General features: G+C 45.4%; 1 protein-coding gene and 1 pseudogene across 1 annotated transcript in view; both read right to left on the minus strand.

Moving 5' to 3' along the window:
* The window catches only part of Cxcl17 (C-X-C motif chemokine ligand 17), a 10,367-nt gene extending 4,990 nt beyond the window's left edge, over positions 1-5,377 (minus strand). The window contains exon 1 of the mRNA XM_021167214.2: positions 5,173-5,377. Coding sequence (XP_021022873.1) covers positions 5,173-5,251 — 79 coding nt within the window. The 5' untranslated portion in view covers positions 5,252-5,377. The remainder of the gene's footprint in view (positions 1-5,172) is intronic.
* Positions 5,378-13,059: 7,682 nt separating this feature from the next.
* Positions 13,060-14,079, minus strand: part of LOC110298159 — a 3,584-nt pseudogene continuing 2,564 nt past the window's right edge.

The raw sequence follows: 14,079 nt of genomic DNA on the forward strand, positions 1-14,079 counted from the left end.
TATAGCCCTGGCTGTCCTGGCATTCACTTTGTAGACCAGGCTGGCCTCGAACTCAGAAATCCGCCTGCCTCTGCCTCCCGAGTGCTGGGATTAAAGGCAGGTCTTTTTTTTGTATGTTCAAATCTAATTTTCTTATTAGACAACATCACAAAAGCCTCATTTTGGGTCTCCATATATCGTGGATTAGTCTTGAACTCTCAATTCCCCAGCTTCCACCTCTACCTGCCTAGCTCTTTTTTTTGGATGGCAAAGTATCTTGCTATGTAGTCTACACTGCCTTTGAACTTCCAGCAATCTCTCTAACACTGACTCCCCATTGCTGGGATTACAGATGAGTACTAACTAGGCTTGAATTATTCTTGTATAATTAACAACTTGAAATCTGTTGTGTACTGAACTCTATCCTCCCAAATTAATGTATTGAAGATCTAACCTCTACTACCTCAGAATGGGCATATTTGGAGAATAGGGTTCTGAGAATAGTAATTAAGCCAAAATGAGATTTTGTGATGTTCTCCAATAAGAAAATTAGATTTGAGCCAGGCGTGGTGGCACATGCCTTTAATCCCAGCACTTGGGAGGCAGAGGCAGGCAGATTTCTGAGTTCGAGGCCAGCCTGATCTACAAAGTGAGTTCCAGGTCAGCCAGGGCTACACAGAGAAACCCTGTCTCCAAAAACCAAAAACCAAACACCAAACCAAACCAAACCAAACCAAAAAAAAAACCAAATAAAACAAAAACCACTGAGCTATCTCTCCTGCTGTGGTTTTCATTGTTTTTTAATTTACAATTGTATTATTTATTTATTCAGTGTGTGTGTGTGTGTGTGTGTGTGTGTGTGTGTGTGTGATAGTGCATATGTAGAGGTCAGAGGACAACTTTCAGGAGTTTGTTCTCCTTCCACAATGTGGCCCTGGGAATCAAAATCAGGTGCCAGTCTTGGCAAAACAAAGGTTTTTACCTGGTGAATCATCTTGCCACCAACCTCTCTCTCTCTTTTTTTTTCCTCCCAAAGACAAGGTTTCTCTGTGTAGCTCTGGCTGTCCTAGAACTAACTCTGTAGACCAGGCTGGTCTTGAACTCACAGATCTACATGCCTTTGCCTCCTGAGCGCTGGGATTGAAGTTGTGGGCCTCTACCACATGGCAACTCTTTTTCTAATTTAAAAAAAAATCCCAGTTTTTATCATGGTATTGTGGTAAAATGTAAATGAGGGTTATGATATTGCTCAGTGGTTAGAGATGCCTACTAGCCAGGTCTGACTCCCTAGATTCAACTCCAAGACCCACATGATAGAAGGCAAGAACCAACTCCTAAAAGTTGACCTCTGACCTACACACTTCATGCACCATGGACTCCCAATAAGTAAACAAACAAACAAACAAACAAACTAACTAAAAACGTGAAAAGTTATTTGAAAAAATATGTGAAAGCTATAATTGAAACTCTTCATAATGTTTTAAAAACATGAAAAATTAAAAGTTAAAAATAACAAAATACGGAGCTGGAGAGTTGGCTCAACGGTTAAGAGCACTGACTGCTCTTCCAGAGGTCCTGAGTTCAATTTCCAGCAACCACATGGTGGCTCACAACCATCTGTAATGGGATCCGATGCCCTCTTCTGGTGTGTCTGAAGAGATCAATGTTGTACTCATATATATTAAATACATACATACATACATACATATATAAATCTTAAAGAAAAACAAAGTACATTAGGTTAAAAACATTTATTTATGGGTTAGAGAGCTCACTCAAAGGTTAAGAGCACTGGTTACTCTTCTGGAGGTCCTGAGTTCAATTCCCAGCACCTACATGGTGGCTCACAACCATCTGAGTGAGATTTGGTGCCCTTTTCTGGTGTGTAGGCAGAACACTGTATATATAGTAAATAAATCTTAAAATTCCCTGGAGTTGGAGTTATAGGCAGTTATGAGCTGCCAAATACATCTGCTGTGAACTGAACCCAGGTCCTATGCAAGAGCAGCTGGTGCTCTTAACTGCAGAACTATCTCCAACTCCCATTACATTAGATATTTGTGAGGACAAAATGAGGTAACTATATTCATTATAACACTGAAAACAGTGCCTGCAGCACAGGATTTACTAATACATGTCAGCTATTATATTAGAAATAGTGAATAATCTATTATTATAAGTAATTTATCCATAATATTATATATTCTCATGTATTTCTTTTTTCCTTCTCTTTTAAGATTAGAAGGTAAAGTAAGATCAGATTAAAAAACAATGTGTATGGATGTTTTGCCTGCATGTATACCAGTGCACCAAATTTATACAGTACCCACAGAGACCATAAGAGGGCATCAGATCCCTTGGAAGTGAACTTACAGACATGGGTGATGAGAATCAAACCAAGGTCTTTTTAGAAAAGCAGCCAGGTCAACCACTGAGCCAGAGCACTCTAGCTTGTAAGATAAATTTTATTTTCAGAATTGATTTGGAAATTATGTATAGGTCATTTCCTCTGGCAACTAAATGGTTCAGATGTATGTGAACATTGTGAAACTTTGTTGGCTAGAAAAGCTCTGGACCACCACCTAGTTCATGTTGTTTGTGACAGTGCCATCTGGAGGCTCAAAGAAGTTAAGTAACTTAGCAAGTTTGCAAAGCAAGTGGCAGAGGCAACAAAGTCTTGACTTCAATACATAGTGTAAGAATTTGGGGAGTCTAAATGTGGAGTGGTGTGTAAATGTTGCTGTCAAGCTGTGTTTATTAACTTGGAGTGGTCCCTTTGCAGGGAACATTGACCAGTGACTGGCTGATATTTTTTAGCCTTCTTTTTTTTTAAAGACATTTTTTATTAGATATTTTCTTCATTTACATTTCAAATGCTATCCCCAAAGCCCCCTGTACCCTTCCCCCGCCCTGCTCCCCAACCCACCCACTTCTGTTTCCTGGCCCTGGCGTTCATTTTTTTAGCTTTCTTAACTGGAGGTTTACTATTGGTGATTAGTGGGTAGAGGCCCACACAGCAAAGCATTGCTCACCACCACACTTAAGTAGTAAATTTGGTCCTGTAATCCCAGCTATTTGGGAGGTGGAAGCAAGAAGATCACAAGTTTAGGGCAGTCTGGGAAATAATAAAGGTCATGTATCAACCAAAATAGGGGCAGGCAGGTGGTGATGGTGGCCGTGCACACCTTCAGTCCCAGCACTCGGGAGGCAGAAGCAGGTGGATACGTCTGAATTCAATGCCAACCTGGTCTACAGAGCAAGTTCCAGGACAGCCAGAGCTACACAGAAAGACCTTGTGTGTCTGCAACTGTAAATGGCAACATACACACAAGTGTACACACAGTCCAGCCAAGATCCACTTCCCAGACCTTCCCAACCTCTCCTGGAAAAGTCACAGATTTTCTCAGAAAAACAAACAAACAAAAAATAGAGGCATGGCTGTAATTCAGTGACACACTGCTTGGTTAGCATGCATGGGCACCACCATCCCTCCACCCCCCAATCCACATATATACACACTAGCAACAACAAGAAAAAATACCACCATCATACCTCGGCATATGAGTCATAGAAGTGAATCATTTTGAACTTAGAAACCTGAGCACTTAGCTAATATTGATTGTTATGTGGGATAGTGTGAAGATTATGGGAACAATGCATCAGTTTGTACCCCCAAGGTGGTTAAGGTTACAGTCTGCAGGGCAGGAGAGGTAGAAGAGGTGCCCCTTACAGTGTGAGACAGACCGTGATGTACAAAGAGTCCTGACTGAGCTGTGCATAGTCAGCGTGGAGAGCAGAGGAGTGGAAAGGTGTTAGCCTTTTTCTTTTTTTTTTAAAGATTTATTTATTGATTATATGTAAGTACACTGTAGCTGTCTTCAGACACTCCAGAAGAGGGAGTCCGATGGTTGTGAGCCACCATGTGGTTGCTGGGATTTGAACTCCGGACCTTTGGAAGAGCAGTCGGGTGCTCTTACCCACTGAGCCATCTCACCAGCCCAGGTGTTAGCCTTTGAATTAGATGTATGAGTAAAGTTGAGCTGGTTTGAAAACACAGGATCTGTTGGGGATCAGCAGTCTAGTATGGTTGGAGCATAAGTGCATCTTTGTGAGTGAAAGCAAGTGGACTGGAAAGGTGTGTTGTGACTAGAGCTTTGAGTTCATGGGGAGGACTCTAGCCCTGGTGCCCACATAGTGATAGAGAAGCCTTCCCTTCCAGAGTGGCCGCTATGGGCCCCAGGACTGAAGAACTCAGAGAACTTTTTCTACAAAGGAGAGAAGTTGGACATTGCCAGAGGCAGGTGATCCTGGATTTAGGATCACATGATGCTGAGTGTGCCACAGAGTACCTCACCCACAGGAGAAAGGTACATGGGTAGAGATGATCTTGCTTCTGTGTGGTGGCTCTGTGAAGAGCTGGGAAACACTGGCTGTGGTGAAGACTAGAACAGATTCAGAACCTCTACCAAGTCTGCTTCAAAAGGGACAGACCATTCAACCAAGCCCGGGATGACTACAATGCCTGCATGACTACTGCCTGCTAATAGGACTGACCTGGTTTGTATCATCACGAGCTTACTCGGCATAAGTTATAGGACTCCTCATTTCTTTGCCTTCCACCACAAGCCTCCCACCCCGAGTTGAGCCCTGAGAAAATCTGTGACTTTTCCAGGAGAGGTTGGGAAGGTCAGGGAAGTGGATCTTGGCTGGGCTTTGTGTACACTTGTGTGTGTGTTTCCAGCTACAGTTGCAGACATGTTGGGAATGTGCCTTAAAGCTTACAGAGTCCTTTGGGATAATAAATAGGGTCCTTTCTTTTGCTAGTGAGGATTCTGGTACCGAGAAAGACTAACTTAATTACCCCAACTTGTTGCTAAAAGAATATTTTAATGCACTTGTTGTTGGGTTTGCCATGTTTTCTACCCTATTTCTTCCCCACAAAATCAAATTAATCTTTGGTGTGCGCATGGTTCTGGTGAGGTAGAAATTAATCTTGAGCCAGGTATGGTAACACACCTATAATGCTGGGACCCTGGACACTGAGGTCGGAAGAGTCCAAGTTTCCGGTCAGCCTGACTACATATCAAGAGCCTGTCTCAAGGGAGAGAAAAATAGAAGGGAGGAAGGACAGATGAAGTAAAGAGGAAGGGAGGGAGAGAAGGAAAAGAGAGAATATCATTTCATTGTATTTACCTGGATTCGGGCTGCTGAAGACCATGGACATGAGCATCACTGGAAGCAACAGAAGGAAGGGAGAGGCTAGAAGCTTCATTGTGGCTGTCTGTTGGTTCTTAAAGGCTGTGTGGATTGTCACCAGTTAGAGGCTTCTGATTTCTTGTAACTGCTCAGGTGGAGTAGTGTCTACAATTTAATCCTACACCAGAACACCCTTGGGAAATCAAGAGCAGGAAGGCGGTGCTGGTCAGTTTAGTACCAGATTGGACCAGGTCTTTACAGGAATGTGGGAGGTAAAACTGGCCAAACAAAAGAAACCACACTCCAGAGAAAGGAACAAATGACTGACACCTTGGCGGGTGTGTGTGTGTGTGTGTGTGTGTGTGTGTGTGTGTGTGTGTGCTTGACTCCTCCCCCACTGAGGGGGGTTTCATTCTCTAAGCTTTTTTCTCACTTGAGTTTCCTTGTACCTTTTGGCTGTTTAGAGCAAAACCGAGGCACTGCAGGCTGACAAAGAGAGGCTGACAGCTGCGCTTCCTCTCTCCACCCACTTGTGATTGCCAGCACAGTAGATGGAAGTGCTACTGCCTGGACAGTTGTCCTGTCCTCACACTGTTGACAGATTCATCCAGTTCCCTAGCCACTCACAAGGGAAGCAGAGTTCAGTTAAGAAGACGTTCACTTTGGGTGTGCTGGTGTGTGCCAGCACTGGAGCTGAAGAAGGCTTTGAGTTTCCCCTCCCCTCCCCTCCCCTCCCCCCCTCTTCAATTCTCTCTCTCTCTTTCTCTCTCTCTCTCTCTCTCTTAACAAAGAAAGAAAAACAAAAATGAAGGGCTAGTGGCTGCCTGGCAAGTGAGCTGATGATCTAACTTCAATCCCCACTGTTCACAGGAAGTAGAGAAATCAGTGCATTGTCCTTTGACTGCTATAGTCATTTGGTGCATGCACACTCCCCTCATCCTTAAATAAATGTAATGAAGAACGAAGGGCTAGGGATGTAGCTTAGAGATAAGATGCTTGACTGAAATGAACAAGGCTCCAGGTTTGATTCTCAGCACCATAAATAGCAAATAAAAACAAACCAGCAACAATGCACAAATAAAATCAGAGGCAGTTATCTTTGCCTCCAAACTCTTTCCTGGAGCAGTGGGGAAAACAAAGCCTCCTTTTGTTCATCAGGAAGTTGGCTGTGGTTTAGTTGCTCCAAGTTACAGGACACGGGGTGTGTGTGTGTGTGTGTGCGTGCAAGATCACCAGAGCTTCAGGTCCAGGAATATATGAACTATAGGCCAAAAGGGATTCTTGAACTGTGTTGGTCCAGGTTGGTGGAGTTCTTGGCTCAAGGCAAAAGGAGAAAGCTGATAATGGCCACAGTCAACATTAAAGGTGATTGTGCCAGCCAGCTCACAAGAGAGGGGAGTTATTTCTGAAACTTGCAGTCTTAGAGGTGTTATTTCATGGCCCGTCTGCCCTGTCACTTTGGAGCCTGTGCTGAGATACATCATGGAGAGAGTGCATAGTGGAGGAAACTGCTCACTTTGCGCATCCAGGAAGCAAAGAAGATAGCAAGAACCATAATCCTAATAGTTCATTTAAGGGTGTGTACGCCACTATGACATAACTGTTTTCTCCTGAACTCTGTCTCCTAGAGGTTCTTCTGATCTCCCATAGGCTGGCTACCTAGCCTTTATCTCATGGGCCTTTGGGAAGCACTGAAGATCCAAAGTATAACAATGTTGGAACATCAGCACTGAATTTGGTGTCTATTTGAGGGACTTTAAGACTGTGCCAAAGCAATAGGGATTGATGAACTTGAGTGTTGGGTGACATTGGTTGGGGCCAAAGGGACAGTGAATACGAAAGTCTTTTCTAGAAGCCTCCAGGAATGAGAGGATATATGAATCATTCCTTCAAAAGAAGTGAATTGATAAACAAAATTTTCATTATTAATTTATTTACTTTATATCTTATTGCAGCCCTCTCCTCCAGGACCCCCTCACACAGCCCCTTCCCCCCATTCTCCCTTTCCCTTCTCCTCTGAGAAGGGGGAGGATTCCCCTGGGTATCACTCACCCTGGCACATCAAGTCACTGCAGGACTAGGCCCATCCTTTCCCACTGAGACCAGACAAGATAGTTCAGTTAAGGGAGTGAGATCCACAGGCAGGCAACAGAGTCAGGGTCAGCCCCCACTTCAGTTATTGAGGGAGGGCTTGCATACAGACCAAACTGCACATCTACTACGTATGTGCTGGGGGCCTACGTCCAACCTATGCTTGTTCTTTGGTTGGTGCTTCAGTCTCTAGGAACCTCCAAGGGCCCAGGTTAGTTGACTCTGTTGGTCTTCCTAGACCCCTCAGGTCCCTCAATCCTTCCCCCAAATCTTCCACAAGACTCCCCAAGGTCTGTCTAATGTTTGGCTTTGGGTCTCTGCATCTGTTTCCACCTGCTGCTGGATGGAGCCTTTCAGAGAACAGCTACACTAGGTTCCTGTCTGCATGCATAGCAGAGTATTTTAATAGTGTTAAAGATTGGTTCTTGCCAATGGGATGGGCTCAAGTTGGGCCAGTCATTGGTTGGCCATTCCCTCTGTCTCTGCATCATTTTTATCACTGCACATCTTGTAGACAGGACACATTTTGGGTGGAAGATTTAGTGGGTGGGTTGGTGTCCTTATCCCTCCACTGAGAGTCCTGCCTGGTTACTGGAGGTGGCCACTTCAGGCTCCATATCCCCCACTGCCAGGAGTCTCAGCTAGAGTCACCCCCATAGACTCCTTGGGGCCCTCTGTCCCAGATCTCTGTCACATCCTAGAGCCACCCCCTGTCTGCCAGCTGTTCTCTCTCCTCAGCTCTCCCTACATCTGATCTCCCACTCCATTTCCCTCCCCACTCCCTCTCCCACCCAGCTCCCTCCATCCATCCACCTCCAATGTCTTTTATTTTCCCTTCTGAGTAAGATCCAAGCATCTTCCCTTGGGTCCTTCTTGTTCTTTGGCTTCTTTGGGTCTGTGGATTGTAGTGTGGTTGTATTCTGTACTTTATGGCTAATATCTACTTCATACCATGCATGTTCTTTTGGGTCTGGGTTATTTCAGTTAGGATGATATTTTCTAGTTCTATCTATTTGCCTGCAAAATTCTTGATGTTCTTGTTTTTAATAGCTGAATAGTGTTCCATTGTGTAAATGAACCACATTTTCTCTATCCATTCATCAGTTGAGGGACAGCTAGGTCGTTTCCAATTTCTGGCTTTTACAAATAAAGCTGCCATGAACACAGCTGAGTAAGTGTCGTTGTGATGTGGTGGAGCATCTTTTGGGTAAATGTCCAGGAGTGGTATAGCTGGGTCTTGAGGTAGAACTATTTAAAAACTTTGAGAAGCTGCCAGATTGATTTCCAGAGTGGTTGTAGAAGTTTGCAATCCCACCAGCAAAGGAGAAGTATTTCCCTTGCTCCACGTCTTCCCCAGCATGTGCTGTTGCTTGAGTTTTTGATCTTAGCCATTCTGATAGGTGTAAGGTGGAGCCGCAGCGTTGTTTTGATTTGGATAAAATGATTTTTAAAAATCAAGTCTTAATCTGGAGCTCAGGATGACTTGAATTCCTAACACTTCTGTGCATCCTTATTTTTTTCAAACTTTATTTATTTATTTTTTTAGGTTTTTTGAGACAGAGTTTCTCTGTATAGTCCTGGCTGTCCTGGAACTCACTCTGTAGACCAGGCTGGCCTCGAACTCAGAAATCCGCCTGCCTCTGCCTCCTAAGTGCTGGGATTAAAGGCGTGCACCACCACGCCCGGCCTCAAACTTTATTTTTAATGATGTTTCTTAAACGCTTTAACTTCCCTTATACTCCATCCAACTCACCAGAGGTAGTGGGAAAGAAAGAATGTGGGGGAGTTAACTTGTTTAGAAAGGCTCTTTGGAGCAACTTCCATCTGTGTTGTCTGGAAATCAGCAGTACAGTTCACAGGTTAGCAGGCAGTGGCTGCTCGATCCACTGGCAAACACCTGACAGATACAACAGCAGTCCAGTTTGGTAGGGTTGGATTAGCAACAGCAGTGACATGACCTAGCAGAGACAGCCAGGCCTCAGCCTTGGGTCGGAGTCAGGAGGAGGGACCAGCAGGAACACCAGAAGTTCCCTTTCTCAAGAAAGTGAAGATTAGTGAAGACTTGAGACCCACAAGCTTTGCACAGCTCGCTGTACCAGCAAGCCAAGCTGTCTCTGTCACTCCATGAGGTCCTACTTCTCCCCTCCAAACACCACATGTCCTCCATGTGTTTTGCCTCAGCACATACATCCAAACAGTCTGAGTCTGGGAAGTGGCAAGAAACTGCAGTGTACCACCAGAAGTTTTTTGGTGTGTTTCTGTGGAGTCCCAGTGCAGCTCAACTGCAGTGTAAAGCAGACCAATACATGCGTGTCATTAGCAAGGAATCCTTCATCACTTACTTTAGCAGAACATCCTCTCTCCTGTGTCTGCTTCAGTGAAACATTCCTTCATGAGTCTGACTTGGCCATTCACCTGTATCCGCATTAATGAAATGTTCTTTCACATGTTTGCCCAGTAAACACCATCTAACTGACTTTCCAAAGAACCCTTAAGTTTCTACTTCACTTCTGCCTCCTCAAGTTTTTAATTCTTTTTTGTCATTTCTTTCTCTCTGTTGGTTCATTAGCATGTTGGAGAGTTGTGTTAGGTAGTGAACACTGTCCTCAAATTGATAGCTTGGTCTTGATCTGATACTGCTAATGTGGTTTCTTTCTATAAAGTTCTAAAGTCAGTCTATTTTCAGAAGGCAGATGTGTAATCAAGGAATGACATATACTTCATAAACCTAGAGGTACAAGTGCAGTCAACGTTCTAAGGTTGTGGAGGTTCACTGGGGACTGAAATGGTGATTAGGTAAGTTGTTTTTGTTTTGTTTTCCCAGGACTGGGTTTCTCTGTGTTCTGGAACTCACTCCATAGATCAGGCTGACTTTGAACTCAGAGATCTGTCTGCCTCTGCCTCCTGAGTGCTAGGATTAAAGGCGCGTGCCACCACTACCTGGGTGGCTTTTTTGCTTTTTTAATTTAAACATTTTTGAGATTTTTTTTTCTTTTTAGTTTATGTATACAGGTGTTTTGCCTGTGTGTATCACATCATGCAGTGCCTGAGGAGGCCAGAAGAGGGCATTAGATCCCTTGGGACTGCAGTTCCAGACATTGTGAGCCACCAAGTGGGTTCAGGGTATCAAGTCCAGGTCCTCTGAAAAACAGCCAGGGCTCTTAATTACTAACCTGTTTCTCTAGAGTGCTATTGTTTAAAAATATTTAGTTTTATGTATTAACATGTTTGTGTGTGCCTGGGTGTGTATGTATTAACATGTTTGTGTGTGCCTGGGTGTGTGCCATATTTGTAAAGAAGTTGGAAGCAAAGGGAACTTCAGATCTTCAGGAGCCAGAGTTACAAGTAGTTGTGAGCTACCCAGTGTGGGTACTGGGAACTGAACTTCGGTCTTCTGGGAGGGCAGCAAGCACTCTCAACCATTGAACCATCTTTATAGCCCTGGAAACTTTTAAAAGGAATTATAAATAATAACGTGATTGTGTGCCACTATCATAAATAAATTTGAATTGGTGGCTGTGTAAATGAATGTAGTAATAATACAATTACACACCTTTTTATATTTTAGCTAACAATCATTTTAAAATGTAAACTTTAGTTAAACTATAATTACATCACTTACCTCCTCCTTGCCTCCCCCCTCCTCGTCTTTGTTTGTTTGTTTCTGTTTGTGTTGTGACACTAGATCTTAGTAGTCCAAGGTAGCCTTGATTTTTGGGATCCTGCCTCAGACTCCAGAGCACTGGGTTTATAGACATATATACCACCTTATCAGGCAGAACTTGAGCTGGGTCTCTCAGGGGAGGTAGAAACTGGGCTGGTAGAGAGCAGGTGAGTGCAAAGGATGTGTTACAGTATAGAGTTGATTGGATGGGGTGTGTAAGGACAGGGGCTGCTGACTTCATTTTCATTTTCTCTGAACTCATGTAGGGCCTGGCACAATAAAAGAACTCTACAAATATTTGCTGAAATTGAGCAATAGCTTTCCAACCCTGTAGCTTGGTCTGATAGGACAGGAAGTTTGTGAAAAATCAGCCTATTAAAAGAAAGACAAATCTTACTGATAAATGCTCTTGTGTTCACGCAGAGCCTCACTGAGGCTGCCCCAGTCCATTCTGTGTTGAGGCTGCTGCGGTATCTTCCTTAGGGCTCCTCAGGGCTCCTCAGTCTGTCAGCCCCTACACCCCCAGGCCCCGGCTGCTAGTCAGTTCCATCTGTTCGACGTTCTCTTTCTACCATAGGTCAGGTCAGTCCTTCAGGTTTGTTCATTTAAAACACTCTTAAGACAAATAGAATTTTAAATTGGGTTCCTTCAGTAGCCAGAAGCTCTGAGGGCGGGAAAACATCTGCTTTTGTTGCTCCTGTGCTCAGTGGGTTGTGAGTTGAAGGCCAGCCTATGATATATAGTGAGTTTTTTTTTTTAATTTTCATAATGATTTTATATTGCAATGAAAATATTCTGGATATACTTGGTTAAAAATACTAAGTTTACCCTTTTTTAGACAACTTTTTGGAATGATTATGGGAACACAATCACACATACGGCTTAGCCTGTGTTTCTGCTGGGGAACCTGGCCTCTGTGGACCTCGGTGGGGAGGAGCCACCTCCGCCTGTTTCCCTGGTTTCAGAGGAAGGTGCCAATGAGGGGGAGGACGATGTGTGCATACCTGGCAGGGCCCTGGAGGTGAGCAGTTTTCAGAGAGGATACAGGGAAAGGAAGCACCCTGTGACGACATTTCCACCTTTTTTTTTACCCAAGTGTGTGGAGCTGGAGATGTAGGGGCAGGGCAACAGCAGGTTTCATTAAAAAAGAAATGGGATGGGCAGTGGGCCCTGCACCTGCACAGCCCCACATAAATAACAAGGCACTGAGCCAGAGCAGAGACCAAGACAGGCTGGATTGGCAGTCACCCCTGCTACCCAAAACTCAGGCAGATACTGTACCACAGGGGCATTGAAAACTACAGGCCACAGGCACTCCCTAGCCTGCCAGTCTCCTCTTCCCACAGCTCCAGAGCTTGAGAGCAGCAGGGTGGATTGAGGCTCTGCACTAGAGAGCCCTGTCCAAGTCAAGTCATTTTTCAGTTTCATTAAAAATAGCAGGGTAGGGGCAGGCACATGCATTAAGCCCCTTCTGAAGGCATCACCATAATAGACAGTCCCATGGGAGCCATGAAGGCCAAGGCCCAGGAAGCAGCAAAAACAGGCTACTAACGGGAGGGTAGCAAAGTCAAGCTCCCCACAACAGGACTCAGCCCAGAATCTGCAAAGAGCTGGAGAGGTCCTGGGAACTGAGCTCTCCTCCCCAATGTCACAGTCAGTACCTAGGGATAAGCTCAGGATTGGAACCCAGGAACTCTACCACCAGCACAGGGCTCTTTGCTACCCCTTCCCTTTATAGGGCCTACCAGAAGAGAGGGAGTCACATCCAGGGTCCAGGACATGGGCAAGAGTGGCTAGTTCCCAAGGCACAAGCTTGGGACCAGGTACAGATACCACTCCTCCACCAAACCAGACCTCTAAGGGACAGAGGGCTCCTATGATGTGTTCAGGGCAGGCACAGGGTTACAGCATCCGGCATGGAAGTAACCGGGGCTGCAGGGATAGGGTGGGCTCTTGATTTCCTGCTCTTGTGCTGTGCCGCAGGATGCCTCCTCAGTGGGGCAGATGGTCCCACCTCCAGGATTTGCCCTTTGCATCTTGGTCCTTAGTCCCAGCTGCAGCTCTCCCTTCTGCAGGAAGCCTTCAGAACCTCCCAGGACAGGGCAGAGTGTCTAATTCTAGACAGCCCATCAGATGATCAGGTTGCTTTCACTTAGCCGGACCACATAGCGGTTCTCCTCAGCCTTGTTCTCTGCTGGGGGCTTCAACCACTTAGTATGGCTCCCACCACTTCCTAGCAGTGCCCGCTGCTGGGGGGGGGGGCGTCGGGGTGGGAAGACCAGGCTGTGGGGAGTCAGGGAGATCACCCTCTGAAGGCCCAGCCTCCGTGATGGTCTTCACCTCAGATAACAATGAACTGGTCCGCTGCTTAGGAATACGAGCCACACGGAACCTGCCTACAGACAAGTTGGTAATCTCTCGCTGACGTCCTGGCTTGGCACTAACCTTGGGAGCCCTGGATGCAGTAGGCAGAAGGGTGGGAGCAGGAGTGGTGGCACCTGCTGCCTCAGGAGATAGCAGCACCTCTGGCCACTTCTGGCTACAACGGGAGCAACAGGTGCCAGAGAGTGAGGCCAGGCCCTGCACAGTGTGGAGGTGGTGGTGATGCGGGCAGATGTGGGGCATACTGGGTGAGGCTGGCAGCAGCCTGGGTACAAGTCTGTGGCTTGTCTATACGAGCTGTTTGCTGTGATATTCTTTCAACAGCTCCTCCAGGGCCGCTGCATTCTCTTTCTCTGTGATCAGGCACATCAGGACTCTAATGGTGTCCTTGTTGGCATCTTCTGTCCTATAGGCAGGATTAATCCCGCTGCCTCCTCCACCAGGGCTGGGCCCGACTTCCTTTTAGGCTGTGCAATGGTAGCCCTTCCGCTTGAGCAGGTTGCACACTAGGATGCCCAGAAGCCCCATTAGACAAAAGACAGGAAATCAACCAAGTGGAAACAAGAACTATTCAAAGAATCAACCAAATGAGGAGTTGGTTCTTTGAGAAAATCAACAAGATAGATAAACCCTTAGCCAGACTCACTAGAGGGCACAGGGAAAGCATCCTAATGAACAAAATCAGAAATGAAAAGGGAGACATAACAACAGATCCTGAAGAAATCCAAAACACCATCAGATCCTTCTACAAAAGGCTATACTCAACA

This window comes from Mus caroli, chromosome 7 (genome assembly GCF_900094665.2).
Source record: "Mus caroli chromosome 7, CAROLI_EIJ_v1.1, whole genome shotgun sequence".
Classification (NCBI taxonomy): domain Eukaryota; kingdom Metazoa; phylum Chordata; class Mammalia; order Rodentia; family Muridae; genus Mus; species Mus caroli.